Source organism: Mobula birostris, chromosome 6, assembly GCF_030028105.1.
Source record: "Mobula birostris isolate sMobBir1 chromosome 6, sMobBir1.hap1, whole genome shotgun sequence".
Classification (NCBI taxonomy): Eukaryota; Metazoa; Chordata; class Chondrichthyes; order Myliobatiformes; family Myliobatidae; genus Mobula; species Mobula birostris.
Genome location: NC_092375.1, coordinates 173,346,357 through 173,374,057, shown reverse-complemented (window position 1 = coordinate 173,374,057; position 27,701 = coordinate 173,346,357). Strand labels below are relative to the sequence as shown.

Here is a 27,701-nt window from a genome sequence, read left to right as displayed (position 1 = left end):
CAGCTGTTTACAATATATATTAATGATTTAGATGAGGGAATTAAAAGTAACATTAGCAAATTTGCGGATGACACAAAGCTGGGTGGCAGTGTGAAATGTAAGGAGGATGTTATGAGAATGCAGCGTGACTTGGACAGGTCGGGTGAGTGGGCAGATGCATGGCAGATGCAGTTTAATGTGGACAAATGTGAGGTTATCCACTTTGGTGGTAAGAACGGGAAGGCAGATTATTATCTAAATGGAGTCAAGTTAGGAAAAGGGGAAGCATAATGAGATCTAGGTGTTCTTGTACATCAGTGACTGAAAGCAAGCATGCAAGTACAGCAGGCAGTGAAGAAAGCTAATGGCATGCTTGCCTTCATAACAATGGGAGTTGAGTATAAGAACAAAGAGGTCGTTCTGCAGCTGTACAGTGCCCTGGTGAGACCACACCTGGAGTACTGTGTGCAGTTTTGGTCTCCAAATTTGAGGAAGGACATTCTTGCTATTGAGGGAGTGCAGCATAGGTTCACAAGGTTAATTCCCGGGATGGCGGGACTATCATATGTCAAAAGATTGGAGCGACTGGGCTTGTATACTCTGGAATTTAGAAGGCTGAGAGGGGATCTTATTGAAACATATAAGATTATTAAGGAATTGGACACGGTGCAGGCAGGAAGCATGTTACTGCTGATGAGTGAGTCCAGAACCAGAGACCACAGTTTAAGAATTAGGGGTAGGCCATTTAGAACGGAGTTGAGGAAAAACTTTTTCACCCAGAGAGTGGTGGGTATATGGAATGCTCTGCCCCAGAAGGCTGTGGAGGCCAAGTCTCTGGATACTTTCAAGAAAGAGATGGATAGAGCTCTTAAAGGTAGTGGAATCAAAGGTTATGGGGATAAGGCAGGAACTGGATACTGATAGTGGATGATCAGCCATGATCACAGTGAATGGCGGTGCTGGCTCGAAGGGCCAAATGGCCTACTCCTGCACCTATTGTCTATTGATTTATTCAGATGATTAAGTTGAGCTCTGTGACATAACTGTGTATAAATTGTTCAATACTACATAGATCAGTTTCTGCCTAAGTAGTCAATAGCCTTGTTTTTCTCTTAAACTGAGTGACGTACAGTAATTGACCAGTTTTGTTATATGAACTAAACCTTTAAGTTTCTTATATCGGTGTGACTTTCTGGTACAACAGTGGAGTGTGGTTGAATGGAAAGTAATTTTTAAGTGGCTGAGATGGTTAAATACTCTAAAACATCCTTGCCTGTGCTCTGCCTTGCGGAATCAGATTCAGGGTTTCAGCCATGGGCTGAAGAGTGCCAGATGTGACTGAAATGGCTTAGGGAACCGTCAGCCTTCCTTTTCCAAACACTGCAGTTTCCAAATGAATATTATTATATATGTTGTCACAAAAGAAATTGATACTCCTTTCTGCTAGCCGTGCATTAAGAATGATTTTGATTCCATAAAACATTAGTGTAATCCATGTTTGCAATTGGCTAGTTATTTATTAATCCTCTTATAACAGGGATAAGTTCTGAACTATCAGCATTACTTTTCTTTAGATGTGTATCTCACTCTAATATAACATGCAATGAATCACTCTGTAATGATAATGTAGCAGTACTGGAAATCAATATAGTTGTTCTGGACAAATAGTAATCCTGACAATCCTGCAACTTTAATCCTTTTTCTTTTCATCAAAAGAGTGACTGAAGCATACATCTGTGATCCCCTAAAGGATTGTTATTGACTATGGTGCATTGACTGCATTTCCTGGATTATACATAACACTGCATCGTAGACTGTCGTATTCCCGGCAGCAGTTTCTTAACCAGTGTAAAGGGAAATCAAAGAACATTCTGTACTTAAAATGCTTTATGTTGAAGTCATATTGAGCTTCCATTTGCTTTCTTTCTCCTGCAGGTATTAGGCTGGATTCGAAATGGGGAATCTATGCTCAATGCTAGCCTTGTTAATGCCAGCTCACTTTCAGAAGCAGAACAGCTTCAACGAGAACATGAGCAATTTCAGCTTGCCATAGAGGTAATACATACTTTTGAATCAAAGCTGAATTGTGAGGTTTCTATTTTGTTCTGTGCAATCAGAAGATTTGTTGGCAATATTCAGTGGGAAGCAGCAATCAAGACCAGAACTATTTCTGACGTTTCATGCGTTTTCTCCTTGCTTTGAACTGTGACAATGAAGTCTCACTTTTCTTTTCAAGTGAACTTCAGCAGTTGGCTTGGATGTAGGAACGAACCAAAAAAACAAAAAAATTCCTTCAACAAGTAATGTGAAGCTGCAGGTCATTTCCTCAGAATTGTTTTTGATCCACTACAAAAATTTGGCTGGAACTTTAGTATGATTCAATTTGCATATCTAAAGGGGATTTTGTAACACATATTTGGTGAAGTTCTGGTTGGTGCTGCAGAAGGAGCAGCTCAAGGTCAAAGTAAGTTGAGTTTCTTTAACTCATAAAATGAGATGCCAATTAATAAACACATATTCTGATCCATGAAAGAACATAATCATTCTCCCCCTCCCCTGAATTTCTGATGGGATCACTGCACAAGATGTACTGATATATTTACACAAAATGATTACTGTAAGTATCACTCTCCTTACATACTGCTCTTAAATACTTCTAAATCAAATTTTCAGCAAATGTTATTTTTGACATCAATAGTTCAAAAGTCCAGTTTTTGCAAAAACGCAAACATTTTGCTGAAGTTTTATATCCAGTTCAAATTGAATTTCATGTTGGAAATTTCACATCTCTCCCCCAACAACCCCTACTACTGCTTTATTTCTCTGAAGTTAAATCATGCTACACAAATAAACTGCTTTTAAACTTCTTTCTTCATTGATATAATGAAGGGTACAGAAAAAATGGTGCTGAGCAAAATGATTTGTATTACAGGGCATCTTTGCTGTGTTAACATCATTCACAATTATAACTACATAGAACTAACTAGATTATAGTGTAGCGTTCGCTTCTTCATTGTTAAGAATTGAGGATTATGGGCCTCAAACATGCTAGATGACAAGATACTACCCAGAGGTGATTTTCTGGATGTTGAAACAAGGTGGAAGAGTGCAGTGGCCTGTCTCAGTGGCATGTTTACATTCTTTCTTCAAATTTGTGCTGATTCTTCCTGCTTAGTTCATAATAGTCCATGTGTTCAGGCTCTCTGCAACAAATGCTCATCCTAGATATTGGCTTCCCATTTAGCTCTCACTTTGCAATGAGCAAAGAAATTTTTTGATCAAGTGCTCTCTGCTTTGTGTTTGAGGTCTAAAGCATTATGCACACTGAAATCTTCCTTCATATGGTCTACCATTGCAAAAGTAATGAGGGGATTCGGGTTCACCTGGAACTGAACAAGGGTGCAGGGAATTTTTTTAATTTATTGCAATACAGCCTTCCAACCACACTTCGAGCCACACCAGTCAGAAATCCCCCAATTTAATCCTAGCCTACTCACAGGACAATATACAATGACCAATTAACCTACCAGCCAGTATGTCTTTGGACCATGGGAGGAAACTGGAACACCCAGAGGAAACCCTGCAGTCACGGAAGGAATGTACAAATACCTGGCAGAATATAGGGTATTAATGGTAAGACTCTTGGCAGCGTGGAGGATCAGAGGGATCTTGGAGTCCGAGTCCATAGGACACTCAAAGCTGCTGCGCGGGTTGACTCTGTGGTTAAGAAGGCATACGGTGCATTGGCCTTCATCAATCATGGGATTGAGTTCAAATGCCAAGAGGTAATGTTGCAGCTATATAGGACCCTGGTCAGACCCCACTTGGAGCACTATGCTCAGTTCTGGTCACCTCACTACAGGGAGGATGTGGAAACCATAGAAAGGGTGCAGAGGAGATTTACAAGGATGTTGCCTGAATTGGAGAGCATGCCTTATGAGAATAGGTTGAGTGAACTCAGCCTTTACTCCTTGGAGCGACGGAGGATGAGAGGTGACCTGATAGAGGTGTATAAGATAATGAGAGGCATTGATCGTGTGGATAGTCAGAGGCTTTTTTCCAGGGCTGAAATGGCTAGCATGAGAGGGCACAGTTCTAAGGTGCTTGGAAGTGGGTACAGAGGAGATGTCAGGGGTAAGTTTTTTTATGCAGAGAGTGGTGAGTGCATGGAATGGGCTGCTGGCAACGGTGGTGGAGTCAGAAACGATAGGGTCTTTTAAGAGACTCCTGGATGGGTACATGGAGCTTAGAAAAATAGAGGACTATGGGTAACTCTAGGTAACTTCTAAGGTAAGGACATGTTTGGCAGTTTTGTGAGCCGAAGGGCTTGTATTGTGCTGTAGGCTTTCTATCTTTCTATGTTTCTTTCGGGCAGCGATGGGAATTGAACCTGGGACGCTGGTACTGTTAAGTTCTGTGCTAACCACCACATTACCATGCTGCCTTAACTTCTGGGGAAAGAAGCCTGAAGATGTGGCATTAGCCACCTGAGATTGAAAGAGTGATTGGGTTAGTGATGCTTAGTAACGAGGGTTAGCTTCTGGATTTGGATCAGAATGCAGCCGTAGAGTTGGCATCTGAGGACAGGATTAGAAGTTGTGGGCTAGGAAATCAGGGTGGTCCTAGCTGGGTCAAGTTCCCACCACAAACCAAGGATATGCTCAAACAGGCCCTCAGTACTATAACTGAGTCTTTCTCTGTGTAAGACTAGCAGTCACTACTGCAGCTCCAGGAATTTTCTTGCATTGCCACATTAGATGTAGGAACGACCCTGGACAAAATGAAAGTAAATTTTGTGCAGTATGTTGGCCCTGAATTTCAATTACGTTTGTTTTTTTTTTATTAAGTTTAATTTTTTTTTTAATCACTTCATGTAACACTTTCTTGGAACAACAGTAAGATCACCAACAAGAGAAAATCTGCAGATGCTGGAATCTGCAGTAGCTTATCTACTGATGTCGATGATAAACACAGTGACTCTCACAGCTACCTGGACTATACCTCTTCCCATCCTGTTACTTGTAAAAATGCCATTCCCTTCTCTCAGTTCCTCCGTCTCCACTGCATCTGCTCTCAGTACGACGCTTTTCATTCCAGAACGAAAGGGATGTCCTCCTTCTTAAAAGAAAGGGACTTCCCTTCCTCTTCCATCAGCACCACCAGGGAGAAGGTTCCTCTTGTCCTCACCTATTACCTCACAACCTCCATGTTCAGCGCATAATTCTCCGTAACTTCCACCATCTCCTATGGAATGTGACCACTAAGAGCATCTCTCCCTCCCCTCACTTTCTGCTTTCTGCAGGGATCATTCCCTATGTGACTTCCTTGTTCATTCATCCCTCCCCACTGATTTCCCTCCTGGCACCTATCCTTGCAAGCAGAACAAGTGCTACACCTCCTCTCTCACTACCATTCAGGGCTCCAAACAGTCCTTCCAGGTGAGGTGACACTTCACCCGTGAGTCTGTTGGGGTGATACGCTGTATCCAGTGCTCCTGGTTTGGCCTCCTATATATTGGTGAGACCCGCAGTAGATTGGAAGACCACTTTGCCAAGCACCTACGCTCCATCCGCCAGAAAAAGCGGGATCTCCCAGTGGCCACCCATTTTAATTACACTTCCCATTCCCATTCTGCCATGTCAGTCCATGGCCTCCCCTACTCTCGCAATGAGGCCACACTCAGGTTGCAGGAGCAACACCTTATATTCTGTCTGGGTAGCCTCCAACTTGATAGTATGGACATCGATTTCACGAACTTCTGGGAATGCCTCCTCCCACTCCTTCACCATTCTGAATTTCCTTTTCCCTCTCTCACCTTATCCCCTTACCTGCCCATCACCTCCCTCTGGTGCTCCTCCCCCTGTTCTTTCTTCCATAGTCTCTGTCCTCTTCTATTGGACTCCCCTTTCTACAGCCCTGTATGTCTTTCACCAATCACATTCCCAGCTCTTTACTTTACCCCTTGCCCCCCTCGGTTTCACCTATCGCCTTGTGTTTCTTCCTCAACCGCCCTCCCCCCCATCTTCTAACTCTGACTGATCTTTTTTTCTCCAGTCCTGATGAAGAATCTTGGCCCGAAATGTTAACTATACTCTTTTCCATAGGTGCTGCCTGGCCTGCTGAGTTCCTCCAGCATTTTATGTGTGTTAGATAAATAGATCTTTAATCTCTCTCTTAACTTCTCTCTCGCAACCCCTCTTAAACAGAATCATAGAGTCATAGAAAAGTACAGTACAGAAACAGGCCCTTCAGCCCATCTAGTTAATGCCAACCCATTTAAACTGCCTACTCCAATCAACCTGCACCGGGACCATAGCCCTCCATGCCCTTACCAAAAACTTCTCTTAAATGTTGAAATTGAGCTTACATGAAATAATTGGCTGATATGGATAATTGTCTCTGCTATTCCCTTCAACTGTGGTTTGTAATAGTTATTTCTACACTCTAACTGTTCCCCAAGGAAGGACATTTATCCTGAATTCCCTACTGGATTTATTGCTGATGTATTTATGGCTTCTGTTTTTGCTTTCTACCATCTGGAAACATCTTTGCTTTGAAGTTCCTCCACTGTCGTTAACCTAAATGTTGTGAAATTCAACTAAATTGGCATGTTTCTAAATCAAGAAGGCAATACTTCCAATGTAGGCAAAATGTTTCTAAGGTTCCCAATTGCTTCACAAATGCTTATCAAATGACTTTGATGTGTACAGATAAACCTTGTTATTCTGCTAGTTTTGATTGTAACATCTGCAAAGTATTTATTGCATTACAAAATTGCATTTAGCTCCATGGTATTCTCATGCTGTGAGTTTATGCTTGCCAGAGGTAAGCAAGTGCAAAAAATGGAGCAGAACTCCTCTGGGTCCCTGAAGCAATTTTGTGACAGTGTCTCAAGAGCAGTGAACTGAACTTCAACAGAAATGAACTATGAATGAAATATTAAAAATTGCAACTGTTGTTATTCTTCAGGGCAAAACACATGATTTGAAATTATCATTCCTATTTCAAGACATCATGGTAACATTAAGCCCATAATACTGAAAATGGCCAACATGTGAATTTTACTACGCCCATAAAATATTGTTGTCCCTCTCTATTATTGTTGTGTTGTGGAATTAACAAGTCTTTAAAAATGTTCAACTTTCCCACATCTCATTACTCCCACCTAATCCCTTTCACCATCTGCCTGGCACTTCTATACAAACCTCTCTTTCCTCCCTACACACAGTCCCTCTTTCATGCCACTTCTTTGCAGAAAACCCACCAAAGTGCTCTTCAGGTGCAGCAGAAGGCCGAGACCATGCTGCAAGCTGGCCACTACGACTCAGACGCCATCAGGGAATGTGCTGAGAAAGTAGCCCTGCACTGGCAACAGCTAATGTTAAAGATGGAAGACAGGCTGAAACTTGTCAACGCATCTGTGGCTTTCTATAAGACATCTGAACAGGTAGAAGTTTCATAACTGCAATATTTAACCTTTTTTGTTGACTTTAATGGTATTGAAGCTATAATATGCAAGCATAAACCTTAATTTAACTTGATTTATTTACTCTCAAATGTATATTATACTTAGCTTTAGATTAATAATAAGAATTACTTTTTTTATAGAGCGCTTTTCATATAACAATGTAGTTTAAAGTGTTTTACAATGGGATAAAGTGCAAAGATAAAAATAAATAACGTTGGGTATAACTTGTCCTTTTGTATTTATCAATTAGGTTAGAATTTCATGAAAAGAGATTACACATTAAGAGAAAAATGAGCTTTATTTTGAAACAAAAAGTGAAATGCATTACTTGCGTCAGTGTCCAACACAATCCATTGACGTGCTGTGGGCAGCTCGCAAGTGTCTCTATGAATCCAGCGGCAACATAGTGTGACCACAACTTATTGCATTGTGTGTCTTTGGCATGTGGGAGGAAACTGGAGCACCCATATGGTGTTGGGGAGAATGTACAAAGTTCTCATAAGACAACAGTGGGAATTGAACCTATATTGCTGGCACTGTAAAGCATACACTAAATGTTAACTACCATAATTTTGCCCATAATTCTGAACTTAATACTGCACTCTTATTGTTTTCCCTTGGACTGTCTCAATGTCCTGTGTAGTGAATTGATCTTTGCGAACCGTATGCAAGACAAGTTTTTTCTTGTACTTCAGTACATGTGACAATAATAGAACAGTTCCATGTAGATCAGCCCCAATTTGGACTGGTGCCAAAAAAGGGCGTCATTGCTATAATCAATAGAAGGAGCATCTTCAATAAGTAAAGTGGATTGTTATAGTTGTTGTGACTTTGAATGAGTCAAACAGAGAGTGGAGCTGTAGATGGAAAGAATTTTTATTCATTACATCAGGTAGGCATTCTAGAAGAATATTTCAGAACTCCAAGATACATCGAGCTTTTTTGCAGATAATTGCAGCAGATCAAAAACAGTTTCAATGGTTATAATTACACAATTACTTCAACATTTTGGGTATAGGCAAGCAGTTTTGTAGAATTACATATTTACACTGGAAGCATACCTTCCAATTGACAAAATGTCGAGTGTCAGGAGTTCTGTGCTCAAAGGTTTTCAGACAATGCAACACCTGTGGATGATCTGACAGTTTTTGAGCACGAAAACCCTAAATATCTCTTTAATCACTGTATCGAGGGGCATTGCCTTGAATATACGAACACTCCAACTATTGGTTGACAGAACAAATGTCTTTAACTGGACAACAAATGGCAAAAAAATGTCTTTAAATCTGCTTTAAGTGATAGGATGGCTACTTAATTCCTTCCCTGTTCTCATCTTGGAAGTTTTAATGTGGGGCAATTAACATAAACGTTCATCTATCATTTTTCCCTTGAACAATTTACAAAGGTGCAAAACCAGATTGTCTCATACCCAATAGCTGATTTCAATGTCCTTAAGGTATTGATGAATGTTACATGTGAACAGGTTCTATCTGATGACTATTCATATTTGTATTATTGGCTGCTATCTACATAATTTCTATTTAAAATTAACATTCAATCCCTAGTACAAATTTTTAGCACTAAAGCATGTAATCTTCACCAAATCCAATCATTTTTTTACCATTTCTTTCAATTTGCCCATCACATTCCAACAGAGATAAACATAAGCCAAGGTACTAAGAGATCAGTTATTTTTTCAATGATGCCAATAAATCATTTATTTTGATCTTAGAGGGAAAATATCTCAACTATAAGTAGCTCTTTTGATCTTCTTTCTACAGTGTATCCAAGTGTCAGTTCAAGTTATATGCTCATGTTGCGAAATTGGACTCATAGAGCACATGATCTTATGATTTAGATACTGAAGTACTGCTCTTGAGCTAAGGCACATTCATAAGAAGTGAATCTTTAATTGCCCACACATGAGGCTGTCAAGTTTATGGTTGTTCCCTGTTATTAGGTGTGCAGTGTTCTTGAGAGTCTGGAACAGGAGTACCGGAGAGATGAAGACTGGTGTAGAGGCCAAGATAAACTGGGGCCAAATGCTGAAACCGACCATGTCACACCACTGATAAGCAAACATCTGGAGCAGAAGGAAGCCTTTCTTAAGGTAGTTCTTTTTTTTAGTGTCTGCTTAAAAATGATTTCCTTGAAACACAGGAGCTTACTCTGTTAACACTTAGGAAGTAGTCCAGAATCTCTTTGACTGCATGGCTCCTTACTGGAACCTGTATACCAGTATTTCCCCACCTGAGGTTCCACAGACCTCTCAGTTATTGGGAGGGGTTCATTGCATAAAAAAGGTTGGGAACACCTGCTGTATGCCAAAGCCTGAAAAACATATTGTAGTTGGAAGTGTTCAGAAATTTAAAAATTAATCCCTTTTAGACTTAGGGAACCTGTGAAGCCTTCTTTTCTTTAACCTCATGAGATCCTGTTCCAACTTTCAGTGTAAATGGATTAGATGTGGGATTCTTCAATCCCTCCCCTTCACCAACAACTCTCAAGCCTTCTACCTACTCCCATGTTCAGGAAAGTCAGGGCCTACTGCATTCTGTCTAATGCCTGTGGTAAATATATCTTTAAAATGGATCAATAAATTTTGTCCAAATTAAGTAAATGCTTCATTGTCCAAAAGTGGATTAATCAGTCCATGAAGTGTTCAAAGACTGTTAGAAAGCAATGGGCTATTAAAAATTCCATGTTGATGGTATTTGGTTCAGGTAAATACATCGAATTTGTCCTAATACCATGTCTGAGCCCCAAACTTAGAACATCAATGTACAGAGACGTCGCCAACTTGTCTATTCCATCTTTTGTGCTCCACACATGCCTCCTCCAATCCCACCATCACCGTATCCTTTTCCCCTCAGATGTTAATCAAATTTCTCCCTAATTTATCTGTGCTCTTTATTCCAACAAACCCTTGTGGTTAGGAATTCTACATTCCGGGGATAAATGTGTTTTTCTTGAACTCTCTGCTAGATTTATTGGTGACATATTTATGGCTTCCAATCATAGTGTCTGCCACATGGATACATAATTGATTCAAAGTTCCTTCCCCAGTCTGTAGTGCTTAATGTACTGTATAGTAGCTTCAAAGTGTTGAGCTCATCTGCAAAATTTATTGCATTGATTTCAGTGGAATGAATTGTGAAGATATTGGCACTGCTATTCCATGTAATTTGTAGTCTAACCAATAATGAATTTTTGGCTCTTTTCTGTATCAAACATTTCTACCCCTTTGATAGGACTTAAATTTATTTAAATAACACTATTCATAATTGACCGACAATATGATTGTTTAAGTGTGCTGGTTTGAATAAAGAGGTACTCCTGACAAATGAGGTTCCCTACTGCCAGTGTTACTGGGAAAATTACTTCTTAAGTGTTGAAGAATCTGCAATGCAACAATACAATTAATTATACTCAGTTGTTGGTCTTTAAATGTTTCTGGTTAAGTTGTTGCCAAATAAGCAGATACTAATTATTTAATTAGTATCTTCAGTTCTTCTCCATTTTTTACCAGTTCAATAGATCTCTTCTGGTTATGCAGACCAAAGTATAGAAAATATTATTCTCTCTCTTGTAATTTCTTTGACATTTTACAATCAGCCTTCCCCTTCTCATTGCCTTCCACTCTGTTTTCTTTCGATGCCCTGTCCAATTCTCCCATTATTTCTATTACTTGATTTGATCTTTCTGCTGTTAACTTACTTCTCAAGAATGTTTCTCCCTTTTAGGTACATTTCATGTTCTCATCCCTGTGCATGTCTCCTACTTTTTCAATTGTTCGATTCCCATCTATTAACTTTATGACTGAGTTTATGACTTTGTATGGAAAAGGCTTGGGTTTTCACAAATTTGACTTACAGATCCATAAAATCTCTGTTTATGCCTGCATTGACTCAATCTATGCTCATCCTCCAGTGTGTTCTCATTCCCATTATGATTAAGACTAGGGTGCTTGAGCAAGCAAGCTTCAGAATAAAAGAGAGCAGAATTCTAAAACAAGTCTATATCAGGGAATGAAATAATGAAATACTAATTAGAATCCCACCTTCAAGATATGAAGGAAAATTGGTTTAAAAGAATGATAGACAATATATAAGAAACAATTCCCAATGGCAGGAAAATATGTAAGTGAAGATGATAGAAAAAATAATTACCAAAAGGTGTCAGGGAAGATGAGAATTATTTTTTCACTTTCTGTAATTAGTTTATTATCTCAAAGGATGATAGATGCAGATTTGATAATAGCTTCCAAAAAGGAACTATCAGATGTCAGAAAGAGCAAGTCAGTGAGGCATTTTGGAAGGATGGTACAAGCAAGGTAGGCCAAATAGCCTCCTTCTGTAATTTATAGTATTGGCTGCTAGAGAGAAACTCAGCCAGCAGCAAGATTGAGAAAACAGTGAAAACCATGCCATGGAAAGAGGAATAGAAGGGAGAGGAGTGATGGTCAAGTATGACAATCAATAGAAAAGATTCTGAAACATACCCTAGGACCATAAGATATAGGAGCAGAATTCGGCCATTTGGCCCATGGAGTCTGCTCCGCTATTTCATCATGGCTGATCTAATTTTCCTCTCAGCCCCAATCTCCTGCCTTCCCCCTCATATCCCTTAATGCCATGACCAGTTAAGACTCTATCAACCTCTACCTTAACTATGCATAAAGACTTGGCCTCCACAACTCCCTGTAGTAAAGAATTCCACAGATTCACTACTCTCTAGCTAAAGAAATTCCTTCTCCTCTCTGTTTTAAAAGGACACCCTTCTATTCTGAGGCTGTGTCCTCTGTTCTTAGACTCTCTCACATCCTCTCCACAAGTCCCTTTGTACCTCAACATTTTGTATTTTCTCTCCATTTAGAAAATAGTCAACTCTTTAATTTCTTTTGCCAAAGTGCACGACCATACACTTTCTGACACTATTCCATCTGCCATTTCTTTGCCCATTCTCTTAATCTGTCTAAGTCCTTCTGTAGCCTTTTTACTTCCTCAAAACTACCTGCCCCTCCACCTATCTTCATATCCATCAATTTCATCATCCAAATCATTGACATATTATATATAAAGAATCGGTCCCAACACAGACCCCTGTGGAACACCACTAGTCACCAGCAGCCAATCAGAAAAGTTTCCCTTTATTCCCATGCTTTGCCTCTTGCCAATTAGCCTCTGCTTTAGCTATGCTAGAATCTTTCCTGTAATACCACGGGCTGAGATCTTGTTAAGCAGCCTCAGTGGCACCTTGTCAAAGACCTTCTGAAAATCCAAGTACACAACATCAACCAACTCTCCTTTGTCTATCCTGCTTATTCTTTCTTCAAAGAATTCCAATAAATTTGTCAAGCAAAATTTTCCCTTGAGGAAACCATGCTGACCACGTCCTGTTTTATAATGTGCCTCCAAGTACCCTGAGACCTCATATTTAATAATAGACTCCAACATCTTCCCAACCAGTGAGGTCAGACTAATTGGCCTATAGTTTCCTTTCTTCTGCCTCTCTCCCTTCCTGAAGAGTGGAGTGACGTTTGAAATTTTTAGGTCTTCCAGAACCAATTCAGAACCTAGTGATTCTTGGAAGATTATTAATAATGTCTCCACGATCTCTTCAGCATTCTTTCAGATCTCTTTCAGAATCCTGAGGTGTACATTATCTGGTCCAGGTGACTTACCTACCTTCAGACCTTTCAGTTTCCTAAGAACCTTCTCTCTAGTTATAGTAACTTCACAAGTGTCATGACCTCTGATCTCTGGAACTTCCATCATAGTGCTAGTGTCTTCCACAGTGAAGAATGATGGAAAATACTTATTCAGTTGGTCTGCCATTTCATTGTCCCCCATCACTACCTCTCCAAGGTCATTTTCCAGGAGTCCAATATCCACCTTCACCTCTCTTTTACACTTTATGGATCTGAAGAATCTTTTGGTACCCTCTTTAAAATTATTACCTTGCTTACTTTCATATTCCAAATTTACCTTCTTAATGACTTTTTAGTTGCCTTCTGTTGTTTTTTAAAGTTTTCCAATCCTTTAACTTCCCACTACTTTTTGCTCTATTATAAGCCCTCTCTTTAGCTTTGACTTCTCTTGTTAGTACAGTTGTGTTATTTTTCCTTTAGAATACTTCTTCCTCTTTTGAATGTATACATCCTGTGCCTTCCAAATTGCTTCCAGAAGTTCCAGCCATTGCTGCTCTGCCATCATTCCTGCCAGTGTTTTTCCCCAATCAATTCTGGCCAGCTCCTCTCTCATGCCTCTGTAATCCCCTTTACTCCTCTGTAATACTGATACATCTGACTTTAGTTTCTCCTTCTCAAATTTCAGGATGAATTTGATCATATTATGATCATTTGCTCCCAAGGGTCTCTAATCAATTCTGGTTCATTGCACAACACCCAGAATAGTTGATCCCCTCTAGTAGGCTCAACCATGAGCTGTTCTAAAAATCTATCTCATAGGCACTCTAAAAATTCACCTTCCTGGAATCCAGCACCCAACCTGATATTCCCTATCTACCTGCATATTGAAATCCCCTATGACTATTGTAACATTGCCCTTTTGGCATGCACTTTCAATACCCACATCCTTATTACTGTTTGGGGGTCTGTGTACGAGTCCCATCAGGGTCTATTTACCCTTGCAATTCCTTAGCTGTATCCGCAATGATCAGACTGTAAAACCATAAGACATACGACCAGAATTAGGTCACTCAGCCCATCGAGTCTGCTCCGCCATTCCATCATAGCTGATCCCGGATCCCACTCAACCCCATACAACTGCCTTCTTGCCATATTCTTTGATGTCTTGACCGATCAGGAAACTATCAACTTCCACCTTAAATACACCCATGGACTTGGCCTCCACCGCAATCTGTGCCAGGGCATTTCACAGATGTACACTCTCTGGCTAAAAAAATCATTCTTATTTCTGTTCTAAAGAGTTACCCTCTAGTACTGTGCCCTCTAGTACTGGATAGCTCCACCATAGGAAACATCCTCTCCACCTCCAACCTATCTAGTCCTTTCAACATTCAGTAGGTTTCAATGAGATCCCCCCGCCCTGCATTCTTCTAAATTCCAGTGAGTACAGGCCCAAAGCTGCCAAACACGCTTCATATGTTAACCCCTTCATTCCCAGAATTATGTTGTGGCCCTCCTCTGGACTCTCTCCAATGACAACACATTCCTTCTGAGATATAGAGCCCAATACTGTTGACAATACCCCAAGTGTGGCCTGACTAGTTCACTATAAAGTCTCAGCATTATCTCCTTGCTTTTATATTCTATTCCCCTTGAAATAAATGCCAACACTGCATTTGCCTTTTTTACCACAGACTCAACCGTAAATTAACCTTCTGGGACTCTTGCATGAGAACACCGAAGTCCCTCTGCACCTCTGATGTTTGAACCTTCTCCCCATTTAGATAATAGTCTGCACTATTGTTCCTTTTACCAAAATGCATTATTGTACATTTCCCAACACGGTATTCCATCTGCAACTTTTTTACCCATTCTTCCAATTTGTCTAAGTCCTGCTGCAATAGCATTGCTTCCTCGGCACTGCCTACCCCTCCACCTATCTTCGTATCATCCACAAATTTTGCCACAAAGCCATCAATTTCATTATCTAAATCATTGACAAACAATGTGAAAAGCAGTGGTCCCAATACTGACCCCAGAGGAACACCACTAGTCCCACCAGCATCCAACCAGAAAAGGCCACTTCCAACCTTCCGACCCTATGTCACTTTCTCCTGATAATTTGATTTCATTCTTACCACCAGAGCAACATCGCCCACTCTGCCTTCCTACCTGATCTTTCAATACAATGTGTATCCTTGGATAATTAAGCTCCCAGCTATAATCTTCTTTCAGCCATGATTCAGTGATGCCTACAACATCATACATGCCAGTCTGCAGCTGTGCTGCAAATTCATTGACCTATCAACCTATTTTGCCCTATCAACAGTCTTTCCTCACTACATATTGCTTCTGGTGTAAACCAGCAATCTCATCTTCAGCACTATTATCCGCCTTTCCTACGATACTTCTTGCACTTAAATACAGGCAGCTCAGGACACTAGTCGCACCATGCTCAACCTTTTAATTCCTAACTTTGTCTGAGGTCTTACCGACATCTGCCTCACAACCTCTCCACTTACTGTTCTGGCACCCTGGTTCTCATCCCTCTGCATCTTCACCATGCAGCACTAACAAACCTTGCCACCAGGATATTAGATCCCCTCCAGTTCAGGTGCAAACTGTCCTTCTGTACAAATCCCACCTTCCAAAAATCTTGTGCCCTCCCTCCTGCACCAACACCTTAGCCATGTATTAAACTGTATAATCTTCCTAGTTCTGGCCTCACTAGCATGTGGCACAGGTAGCAATCCTGAGATCACAACCCTGGAGGTCCTGCCCTTTAACTTAGTACCTACCATCCTGAACACCCTGTGCAGAACCTTGTCACTCACCCTACCCATGTCATTGGTACCTACATGGACAGGACTTCTGGCTGTTCAACATCCCACTTAAGAATGCTGAGGTTCCCCTTTCCCAGCATTCTCCTATCCCTTCTAAATATCAATTCAGAATTTTGCTGCTCTTCCTCTTATGTCCATTCTTTTCTGCTTTGCCCGGGAAACTGGTTCTCACCCACAGAACCTCCCGTCCATTCCCCTAACTAACGAATCCCCTATCATCACAGCATGCCTTTTCTTCCCCCTTCCCTTCTGAGTCACAGAGGCAGACTCAGTGCCAGAGGCTCGACTACTGTGACTTTATTCTGTTAGGTCATTCCCCCCGCCCCCCCAATGGTATCCAATGTGGTACACCTTTTGTTGAGGGGAGTCGCTACAGGGGTATTCTGCCATGGCTCCTTAACCCCCTTCCCATTCCTGACTGTCACCGTTTCCTGTGTCCTGCACCTTGGGTGTAACTACCTCTCTATATGTCCTATTTATCACCCCTTCAGCCTCCCAAATGACCCAGAGTTCATCCAGTTCTAGCTCCAGCTCCTTAATGCAGATTGTTAGAAGCTGCAGCTGGACGCACTTCTCGCAGGTGTAGTCGTCTGGGACACTGGAGGTCTCCCTGCCTTCCCACGTCCCGCAGGAGGAGCATTCAACTATCCTGTCTGGCATCTCTGCTATCCTAGCTGAGCTAGGATAGATGTCTGGAATGGCAGAGCAGTCTCGATGGGCCGAGTAGCTTAATTATACTCTAGTGTCTTATGGTCCAAGGGAACCAAACATTGGAAGCGAAGTATCTTGTGCAGCTGCTAAAATATAAATGGTTTACTAATTGGTGCTGAATCCCTCAGAAGTCTGCCATCATTCCCCTTTCCCAGCATTCTCCTATCCCTTCTAAATATCAATTCAGAATTTTGCTGCTCTTCCTCTTATGTCCATTCTTTTCTGCTTTGCCCCGTCATATTTCTGTGGAGCAATTGCCCACTCATCTGTTGCACGAGATCACTGTTGGTGGATCTGAGAGGTCTCCTGATTCTGGCAAACGCACTAGAAGGGGAAGTCTACATTAAAAAGATTGCAAGGTCTTTTTAAGCAACTTTCTTTTAAGTTTTTCATCAGTAAAATAAAAAGAATTCAGGCCACTAGAATGTCTTGTTACGCTGAATTTGGGACAGATAATTGTTGCACCATTTTCACCAGTAACAATTTGAACCCTCTTCATTCCATTACTATTAATAAAATATCAGAAGTTTTAAGTTCATGGCATCTTCACAGTGTTGGGAAGTGCTGACAATACCACATTAAAGGAGTAACATAGTTACCAAGCTCGGGCCTGGGAGCTTATCAAAGCAGCAGGGCCTAGGTCCAAGAGTCAGGAGTGAGACGATGTTTGGCTGATTTTATCACTGGGCCAGATTGAAAATATCGGGATGTCAGGCCGGGGTGAGCGACAGGCTGGTGTTCAGCTTGCTTCTTGGCGAGGTTTGCTCATCTCTGCACTGAACTGAGGCTGCTGTGATGACTGGCTTCACAGCTATGAACTCACTTTTGTGAACTTCATTTCTGAATGTTGTTTGCTTGCTTTTTATTGTTGTTTGTACGATTTGTTCTTTTTGGGTGCACATTGGGTGTTTGATGGTCTTTTTGAATGGGTTCTACTGGGTTTCTTTGTATTGTGGCTGTCCGTAAGGAGATGAATCTCAAGGTGTATAGAGTATACATACCGGGTAGAAAGTGTACTTTGAACCTTGAACTTTTGAACTATGAGCTGTCCTCACTTTGTTGAGCACTACGAGGCAGCTGAAGCCTGGGCCAAGCAGGCAGTTCCACAAATCATCCTCCCAAGATTCTTCTCACCATTTGTACTTGAAAATTACAAATAGGTTCCTTGAACCAAATCTCAACTCAATAACTAATGTCTTTGCACGTTTTGACGTAGTGTCATTGGATGCCTACGTAAGCTGACCCCTTGCCTCCGCACCTTTCTCTTTCTCAGCACCCCATCTGATTCTACTTGAGTATTACAGGATCTGCTGCTTTCTTCCCACCTACCACCAGCTACCACCTCATCATCAATTCCCAGTGCACCACCGCCCCCCTCCCCCCACCAAATCAATAAATACCTGTCTCTGTTTTTGACAATGAGTGATAGGTTCAGCAGTGGCTGGTGTAATTGTTTTGAGGGAGACATGAATAGCAATAGACAGTCGTGAATAATCACCTCATTGTACGTTCACAGGCTTGCACTCTGGCACGCAGGAATGCTGAGGTGTTTCTGAAGTACATTCACAGAAACAACGTGAGTACGCCTGGAGTGGCTGCTCACATGAGAGGCCCTGAGCAGCAAGTTAAAGGTAGGACTGGATTTCGATGCAACGAATGGATCATTTATAATCTGCAAGTATCATTTCAGAAAATAGTTTCCGTTTTGAGTACAGTTTCCCTTACAATTGTTTGGCACCAAAGAAATAATAATATTTGTGTTCATTTTTATTCATAAACATAGTTTTGGCTTCACGTTCTACATGTACTGTGTCTTTTAATTTTCTAATCTTAATTATGATGAAGACCTGTTGTTGAAATCTGTCCAGTTAAATGTTTTCACCTGGAGATGTATGATTAGAGGAATTTTTGATCCACCCTGCAATACTTCACATTTTCAGAAAATGTCGACCTCTAAATTACTTGATCTCTACTTCTGAATTTCCTGATGGTAACCCCTCCTGCCTCACTCTGTTGAGGTTGCTTCTTTTTCACCGTTCTCAGCATTCAAAAGCATTTAGTTCCACAGCCTGTCAGAATCTGAGAATGAAACAGTGTTTTTGTTTGTTTGTGCAGCTATTCTGAGTGAGTTGCTGCAGAGGGAGAACAGAGTCCTTCACTTCTGGACGATGAAAAAGAGGAGGTTAGATGAATGCCAGCAGTATGTGGTGTTCGAAAGAAGTGCCAAACAGGTATGTGTATTCAACCCCATTTTGATCTCATCCTTCATCATTGTTATTAAGTGATTGCTGTTCCATTAAAATCTTGGTAAAACCTTTGCATTCTTTTAAATCCAGTCCAGCAATACTTCCATCTCAGAATATAAAAACTGCTTTGAATATACTAACTTTGAAGAGATCAGTCGTAATTAAGGTTTATAGATGGAAAACCATCATCTAGGAATAAAGTCCCTGTGCACTCCAAGGAACACCACAGAAGCATTTTTAACTTCCATACTGTTGTATGTAAATATCGAGTCATTTCTAAGGAAAAGGGAGAACTTGTTATAAAAAGCTGCAAATTTCAACACAGTGCTTCGCGCACAGGGGTGTGCTTCATGTAATTCCATTTTCCCATTTGATTCTGTATAACTCCAATTTTATTTTGCAGTGTAAAGGTTGATAGGAGAATTACATAGACAATGCAATACTGCGCTTGGGAAGAGAATATTGTAGTTTTAAATAGGACATTCAAGTTAATGCTGTTCCTCCTAAACCCAACAGGCTTTGGACTGGATCCAAGAAACAGGCGAATATTATCTTTCCACCCACACCTCTGCTGGGGAAACTACAAAAGAAACTCAGGACCTTATGAAAGAATATAGTGAATTCAGGATTTCTGCCAAGGTAAGAATAAATAAATTGTTCCTCTTGGTAACTGTCAGGATTTTCCACTTAGATAATTGCCAGTTTTCTGCTATGTAACCAGGTCTGGTCAGGGTCACTGTCCAGAGAACAAGTCCTGAACTTTTGTTCAGGCAATCACTGGTCTTGATGCTGCTGTCCTGAATTCTTCTTAACTGGGAAACTCCAAAAGACCTATTGATTTCTTTGGGAAAAATATCTGAGGACAGAAGTACAATTATGAAGTAACTTCATTTATTGACTTTGTTCAGTTGATTTAAATGTTTTTAATTATTTCTGTATTTCAAGTGTTTGTAAGATTGATTTCAGTTTTCATAGTTTTCAATAATTTTTGAATGTGCATGTCAAAGACCTGTCTGGCTGTCAAAGCATTCCCGAGGACAGCATCCAACAAGTATTGAACAAGAGTTTGTCTATCAATTGCCAACCAGTTTCTTGGAGGGAGAATGCACCCAGGGATCCACTCCAAGCCGACTTCATGACAAGCAAAGGGAAAGCTCAGACAGTTTGCCAATCCACAGGAAAAGTCTGGGCCGGCAAGTTTTTGACACCTTCACCAAGCAGATATTTCAAAATGAATTATAATCCATATTTGATCAAGTTGATAAAACAGATGCCCAGATTTTTATATTGATACAGTGTGCTGATAAACATTTTGTTAGTTTCCTTGAATCTTTCTGTTTTCAGGAGACACTTACAGCTTCAGTTGTTGGAATGTAATTCAACTTTCTATACTTTTTAGCAAAGTTTTACAATTTTGATTTTAAAAAAAGCAATAAACATTATATTGTCCAAAGTAGCCCCCCCCAAAAAAATACTTTTTACAATTATCCACTAATACACTAAAATTGAATATTTGAGCCATTATGCCAGAATACTCTCTGTAATGTTGCCTTAATTTTTTTTAAAGTAGCAAAATCATTTCACAATGACATACCTTTTAGATGTGCTTTGCGTCAGAGTATTTTTTAATTGGCTTCCAATTATACGTGCAACCTCATGACACAACACTGGGAAAAGTAATAAATTTTTGGAAGCACCAATAGATACCATTTGTAGAAACTTCACACCATTCCCCTTTCTGGTTTCCCTCTCACCCCTTCTCTTCTCCTCACCTGCCCATCACCTCCTTCTGTTCCCTTTCTTCCATGGCCCATCAGATTCCTTTCCCTTCAGCCATTCACCTCTTCCAACTATCTTCTTCCAGGTTCTTACTTGATCCTCCCTCCCCACCTCCCCACCTTCACCCTCATATGGTTTCAGCCATCACCTGCCAGCTTGTATTGCTTCCCCCTCCCACCTTCTTGTTCTGGATTCTTCCATCTTGCTTTCCAGTCTTGATGAAGCGTCTCGGCCCGAAATGCCAGCTGTTTATTCCCTTCCATAGGTGCTGCCTGACTTGTTGAGCTCCTCCAGCACTTCGTGTGTTACACCAATAATCTAATAGTTTTATCGTTTTCACTCTAAGTTCAATTTATTTTTATCAGTTGAATTGTTTTAGATAATCCATCTGCTAATTGCCAACATTCTAGGAGATATAAAAATTATTAAAAACAAAGAATGGAATATAAAGTTTTATTTACTTTTGCTTCAAAAATAAGATCTGTTCAAACACTTACTGCACTTTAAGGCAACTAGAGAGTTTAGGGAAAAGGTAACTGACCTTTTCCTTCACTTGCATTCTATTGTTCTCAGCCCCCCCTGTTGAATGCAATTAAATCACAGACCTTGCACTGTGTCATCTGGCACACGTTCTGTAGGCTGGTCACCCCAGCAACAAGCTGGCTGATTCAATGTTTGGAGTCTTTCCATTTGTTCATGGCTCCTTTATTTCACTCTGCATCCATTGAAGTGTCACATTTCCAATTAATTGGTCAAGTGCTGGAGACCAGACATGGCTTTGCCAATTTTTCTGTATACTATCCCCTTTTTTACTTCAATGCAGTGCTTTCTGTGGTAACATTAATCCTTCTATTATATATTCATTTCCAGTTTTAACTTGCTTAAAGTTATAGTTTCAATGTTCTGATCATTTTAACTTCAGCCTTACTGAGGCCATATACATTGAACAAGCTTAAGGCTGTGGTGTGTTTTCAGGTGATTGTAATATTATGTGTATGGTCCACATAATTCCCATAATATAACAATTCTCAACAGAACATTCATATCTTGGAATGGGCAGAGATGAATGTTTTCTCTCATTCATTGATTCTTTGTTTGCACCAACCCTCACCATTGTATAGCTGCTCGGTTTTTCCGGATTCAAGATTCAAAGTTCAGGAGCACCTGTGTGATAATGATCCCCAGCTTATGTGGCTGGGCATCAAGGCTATTACTGACTACACAAGGAAAAACAGTGTTGTCTGCACCAATGACACCTCCCTCCCTGATGCTCTAAACAACTTTTATACACGCTTCAAGGCATGCAACACAATGGCAGCCACAAAAGCTAAACCCCTCCCAGATGAGCAGCCACTGTCTGTAACATCAGTGGATGTGAGAGGGACTCTGCAGAGAGTTAACCCCAATAAGGCAGCTGGACTAGTCATCCCTGGCTGAGTACTCAGGGAGTGTCACACCAGCTCACTGATGTCTTCACGGACATCTTTAACACTTCATTCATTCAGGCTGTTGTCCCCACATGCTTCAAATCAGCCACCTTCATCCCTGTACCAAAGAACTCTACACTTTCAGAACAAAATGACTACCACCCAGTGGCACTTATACCAATTACCATGAAGTGCTTAGAACGGCTGATAATGGCACTTACCAAAAACTCCATTCCTGCTACACAGGACGCTCACTGACAGAACCGCTCTACGTCAAATGCCATAGCATCTTTCATTCCCCTGGCCCTGACAATCCTCATTACAGCCTCGCATCACTTTATGGACATACAATCCATCTATGTATATAAGCTATCTGATGTATTTACATTTATTGTGTGTGTTTATTATTATTATTATTATTATTATTGTGTTCTTTATCTTTTGTGTTTTTTATGCTGCAATGGATCTGGAGTAACAATTATTTTGTTTTCCTTACACTTGTGCACAGGAAATGCCATTAAACAATCTTGAAACTTTTTTTAACATCCCTTGGACATCTGTTGTTCCATGGGAGTCACAATGTATTAGATCAATTGTCATTCTTGCATTTAAATACTCTTGAATATTATAAATGGCATTAGCAGCTATGAAGTAAATTTAAAATATGGGATCTTAGTACAGATCAGTTGAGTGAAACTAACTTGATAAACATATTGATAGACTTCTACTTCTACCCAAGCATGGGGCACCCAAGGTGACCTTTTCATCTGATTAGCATGGGAACAACTGCAGTATTTTTGAACCTGATTTTCCTTTTCTAACTGAAGACTGTATGTGTGCCCGTGTGTGTGAACAAGATCAGGAAGCAATAGAAAAGGAAATGCTGGGAGAACTCAGCAGGCTGGAATTGTCTAATGAGAAAAATACAGCTGACATATTCTGATGAAAGGTCACTGACTTGAAATGTAAATTCTCTTTCTTCCTCCACAATTGCTGCCTGACCTACTTCACATGTTCAACATCTCTGCTACTTTGTTCTTTTATTAACTGATAAAGACTTTCTCACTTCAAATATAATGGGTATTATTTATTTAGATAACTTAGATGCATTTTACACAGTCCCCCTGCTGCCTACCCACAGTATCCATCACAGGCTCTGCATGTGCATTTTATCATAGCAGAAAGGGACAGTAGAATGGAAATTAATCCTATTAGATGTGTTCCACATTACAAAGGTGACTCCAGTTCAAAAGTTCAACATATTTAGATGCAGGCATGATACCATACAAATGCAGGTTTATTTTTCCTTTTTTTTTCAGTTTTCTGGTGTTGGCAGTATCTTACACCAGCTTATATGTTATGGAATTTAGCTTACTCATCATAAATCAATGCCACATTTCACAATCAGTGAAGTACTGGTCAGACAATTTCATGTGGCTGACATTCAAGGTCAGGAAACTATTTTATCATACATGGGAAATATTATAACAGCAGGGTAGAAGCTGTCCTTGAGTTTGGGGCAACATGCTTTCAGGTTTTTCTATCTTCTGTCAGATGGGAAAGGGGAGAGGAGAGAATATCCAGGATGGGTGGGATCTTTGATCACAGTACATTGGACATTTTACTGAGCCAGAGAGGAACGTAGACAGACTTGATGGAGGAGAGGCTGATTTCCATCATGTGCTGAGCCGTGTGGAGCATTGATAAGTTTTCTTTGCTGTTTCATCTATGTGGGTGGACCGGGACAGATCATCGATATTAGTGATGTTCCCTCCTATAAACCTGAAGCTCTCAGCTCACTTGACCTCAGCACTGTTAATGTAAAAAGGAACTTTTACACCACCTTTCTTCCTGAAGTCAACGACCAGCTCTTTTGTTTAGTTGACATGGAGGGAAATTTTGTTATCATGACAGATGTCGCCAGGCTCTCTATCTCCCTATCTCCTTTTTGTACTCTGACTTATTGTTATTAGAGATACAGCCCACTACCATGGTGTCATCTGCAAACTTGTGGATAGGGAACTGGAAATTTGCGGATAGCAGATCTGTTCAGTATCTAAGGACATCATCAGGAACACCAACCGGGCCAGATGCTTTCCACAAGCTCACTCCCTGGAAGACTGTTCAACAGTGACTCTATTTCAAGTGCTTTGGAGATTGTCAGAGAGTTTGGTGGCATTCCAGTCCCCTTCTGTTCAAAGCTTACATAGAATGTGTTAAGATCATCAGGAAGGGATGTTCTGTTGGTGATGCTGTCCGATTCTATTTGCATTACAGCTTGTAACTTGTCACAATCTGTGGCTGGTTTGGGACTCAGGTTTGGACCGGAATTCTCTCTTGTATCTCTGATAGCTTTACAAAGGTTGTACCTTGATTTCTTATATAGGTCAGGGGTCATCTGATTTGAATACCACAGTCCTAGGCTTCAGTAGGGAATTGCCTTAAATTAAGAGTCAGTTAATGTTCCTTTGATTGTCAAGAACAGCTAAAATAACTTGCTGGAGTAATTTCTTCACTATGTCAAATACTTGAGTTTTTATTATTCACATTGTCTAAGTATATGAGAGTAAAGTCTTGAGAGATTTTCTGTGTTTTAGTCCAAATATATTTACCCAAAATGATGTTGTACAACTGAACATCAAGACAATACATGCACCATGAAAGCAAATAATTGCAGTACTTACCATTGCCACAGGATGGTACTGTAAGAGTGCATTTTCAACAGAATGGTATACATATTAAGATTATGGTAAACATTTCAGAGATGAGAATTTTATTTATTCCCTGTTCCTATCAGTTCTGCTTTTGCTGAGTGGTGTGAGTGTGATTCCTGGGACCTGATCTCCTTGCCAGCCTGTAACATAAGAGAAAAGTGCAGGTATAGGCCATACTGCCTCTCATGTCTGTCCAGTTTTTCTTTAAGGTAATGGTAGATCAGATTTGGCCTCAGCTTCACTTTCTGGCCTGATTCCCATGTAGCCTCTCTGTTAATGTAGCGTTGCCAGGGCTGTGACTCTCTTTCGTTTCTTGAGTGGCTACTGGGTAACTGGTCTGCACTGCAAATCACTACTGGCTACTTGGCTGACCTCATTCAGTCAAGCATACCTGCTAGAACTTGCAGTGCCTAAACTCTACTTTGACGTGTTTACTTTGTTCACTGATTTTGTGGTAATGTGCACTCTGAGAGTGCCTGCTGTTTCACAGCACCCCAGAGGTAAAGCAGTTTAATAGACTCATGAAGTCACACAGCATGGAAACAGGTTCTTCAACCCAACTGGTGCATGCTGACCATGATGTCCCACCCAAGCAAGTCCCATTTCCTAGCATGTGACCCATAACCTTCTAAACTTTCCAATCTATCTTGTCTAACTGTCATTTAAGAGTTGTTACTGAACTTGCCTCAACTTCTGGCAGTCGATTCCACATAGATACCACCCTTTTTGTAAAACAATTTGCCTCTCAAGTTCCCCTTAAATCTTCTCCTCTCATCTTAAACCTATGCCCTCTGGTTCTAGAAACACTAACTCTGGGGGAAAAGACTAAATGTATTCACCCTATATATGCCCCCCATGATTTTATATTCGATTACTTCTCAGGTTCCAGTGTTCTAAGGAATAAAGTCCAAGCCTGTCCAGCCTCTCCCTATAACCCTCAAGTCCTGGCAGCATCTGTATAAATAGTTCCAGTTTAATAACATTTTTCCTGCAGCAGCGCAATTAAAACTAAACAGAATTTTTCAAGGGCATCTTTACCAGTGTCATGTACAACCACACCATGATCTCTCAACTTTTATACTCAATGCCCTGACTTATGAAGGCCTGATTGACAAAAGCCTTCTTCATTACCATGTCTACCTGTGATTCAACTTTCAGTAACCATGTACTTGTACTCCAAGGTCCATCTATTCTACAATACTCCCAGGGCACTGCCATTTACTGTGAAAATCCTATCCGGATGTGACTTGCCAAAATGTAACACCTCACATTTTTTTTGTGTTAAACTCCATTGGCCATTTTTTGGCCCACTTATTCAGCTGATTGAGATTCCCCTGAAATTTTTGATAACCTTCTTCATTGTCCACTATACCACCTATTTTAGTGACATCTGCAAACTTGCTAACGATACACTCCAACAATAGACACAGCACTGACTCTAGGAACAACTTGCTATCATCAAGCCATTGGGTATCAAATTAACCAGTTTTCCCTGGATTTCATGTGATCTAACCTTCCAAAGCAGCTTACATGTGGAACCCTACCAAAGGCTTTACTGAAGCCCATATAAGCCACATCTACCACTCTGCCCTCATCAACTTTCTTGGTTGCCTCATCAAAGAACTCAATTAAGTTTATGAGGCTTGGACTCCCATGCACAAAGCCATGTTGACTGTCTGTAATCAACCCCTATCTTTCCAGGCGTACATTTATCTTATCCCTCAGAATCCCCTCCAGTAACTTACCTGCACAGATATTAGACTTAGTGGCTTATAGTTTCCAGGGTTTTCTTTGCTGCTGTTTGGAAATAAAGGCTACTTTACAGTTAATTGCACCTCACCTGGGCTAACAATGATGCAAATATCCCAGTAGATATCCTGCAATTTCTTCCATCATTTCCTACACCTAGTCAAGCCCTGGAGATTTGACTTTCTTTCAAAACATCCAGATTTGCCTCGACTGTCATACAGACTATACCCGAGATCTCACTGTTTACTTTTCCTGGTTTTAAGGTCTTCATGTATTTCTCCTCATTATAGAGTCATAGAGAAATACAGCACAGAAGCAGGCCCTTTGGCCTATCTACTTCATGCCTTACTATTTAAACTGCCTACTTCTATCGACCTGCACCAGGACTATGGTGCTCCATACCCCTACGATTCATGTACCTATCCAAACTGCTCTTAAATAGTGAAATGGATCTCACATACACCACTTGCACTGGCAATTCATTCCATTAAAAACAGAGATGAAACATTCATTAAGAACCTTACCCATCTCCTGCGGCTGTACACAAAAGTGAACTCTTTGGTTGTTGAGGGGCCCTATTCCCTTCCTAGTTAGTCTTTTACCCTGAATAAAATACGTTCAGATTTTCTTTAATCTTGTCTATCAAAGTTCCCATGCTCCCTTTTTACCCTCCTGATTTCCTTCTTGAATACATTTCTGCATCCCTTGTACTCCTTCAGGGATTCACATGACCCCAGCTGTCTATACTTGACCCATGTGTCCTTTGTTTTCTTGGCCAGGGCCTTAATATCCCATCGCTCCTGCTAGCTACTCTCTCGATGATATTCTGCTACTACATCTTCATTTTTCTGTTTTTCACAACTTTATGTTTCTGCTCTTTCTACTTTTCCTGTAGAGTCGTAGAGTCATACCTCTATCAAATCACCTCTCAATCTAACCTATTCAACCTCTGTCCTAACCTATTCAATCTTTCCATATATCTCAGGCCCTATGGACCCACCAACGTCCTTGTAAATTTTCTTTGTGTTCCTTCAGTTGTATAAAGTGTAGAAACAGGCCATTCAGCCCATCTAGTCTGTGCCAAACCATCGAAACTGCCTACCCCCATCATCCTGCACTGGGAACATAGCCCTCC

General features: G+C 40.6%; 1 protein-coding gene across 1 annotated transcript in view; it reads left to right on the top strand.

Annotated features, from left to right (window-relative positions):
- kalrna (kalirin RhoGEF kinase a) overlaps nucleotides 1-27,701 on the top strand; it is a 734,185-nt gene that overhangs the window by 422,391 nt on the left and 284,093 nt on the right. Inside the window, exons 16-21 of the mRNA XM_072261937.1 lie at nucleotides 1,915-2,034; nucleotides 7,235-7,426; nucleotides 9,408-9,557; nucleotides 18,168-18,282; nucleotides 18,767-18,882; nucleotides 19,414-19,536. Of these exons, the coding sequence (XP_072118038.1) occupies nucleotides 1,915-2,034; nucleotides 7,235-7,426; nucleotides 9,408-9,557; nucleotides 18,168-18,282; nucleotides 18,767-18,882; nucleotides 19,414-19,536 (816 nt within the window). The remainder of the gene's footprint in view (nucleotides 1-1,914; nucleotides 2,035-7,234; nucleotides 7,427-9,407; nucleotides 9,558-18,167; nucleotides 18,283-18,766; nucleotides 18,883-19,413; nucleotides 19,537-27,701) is intronic.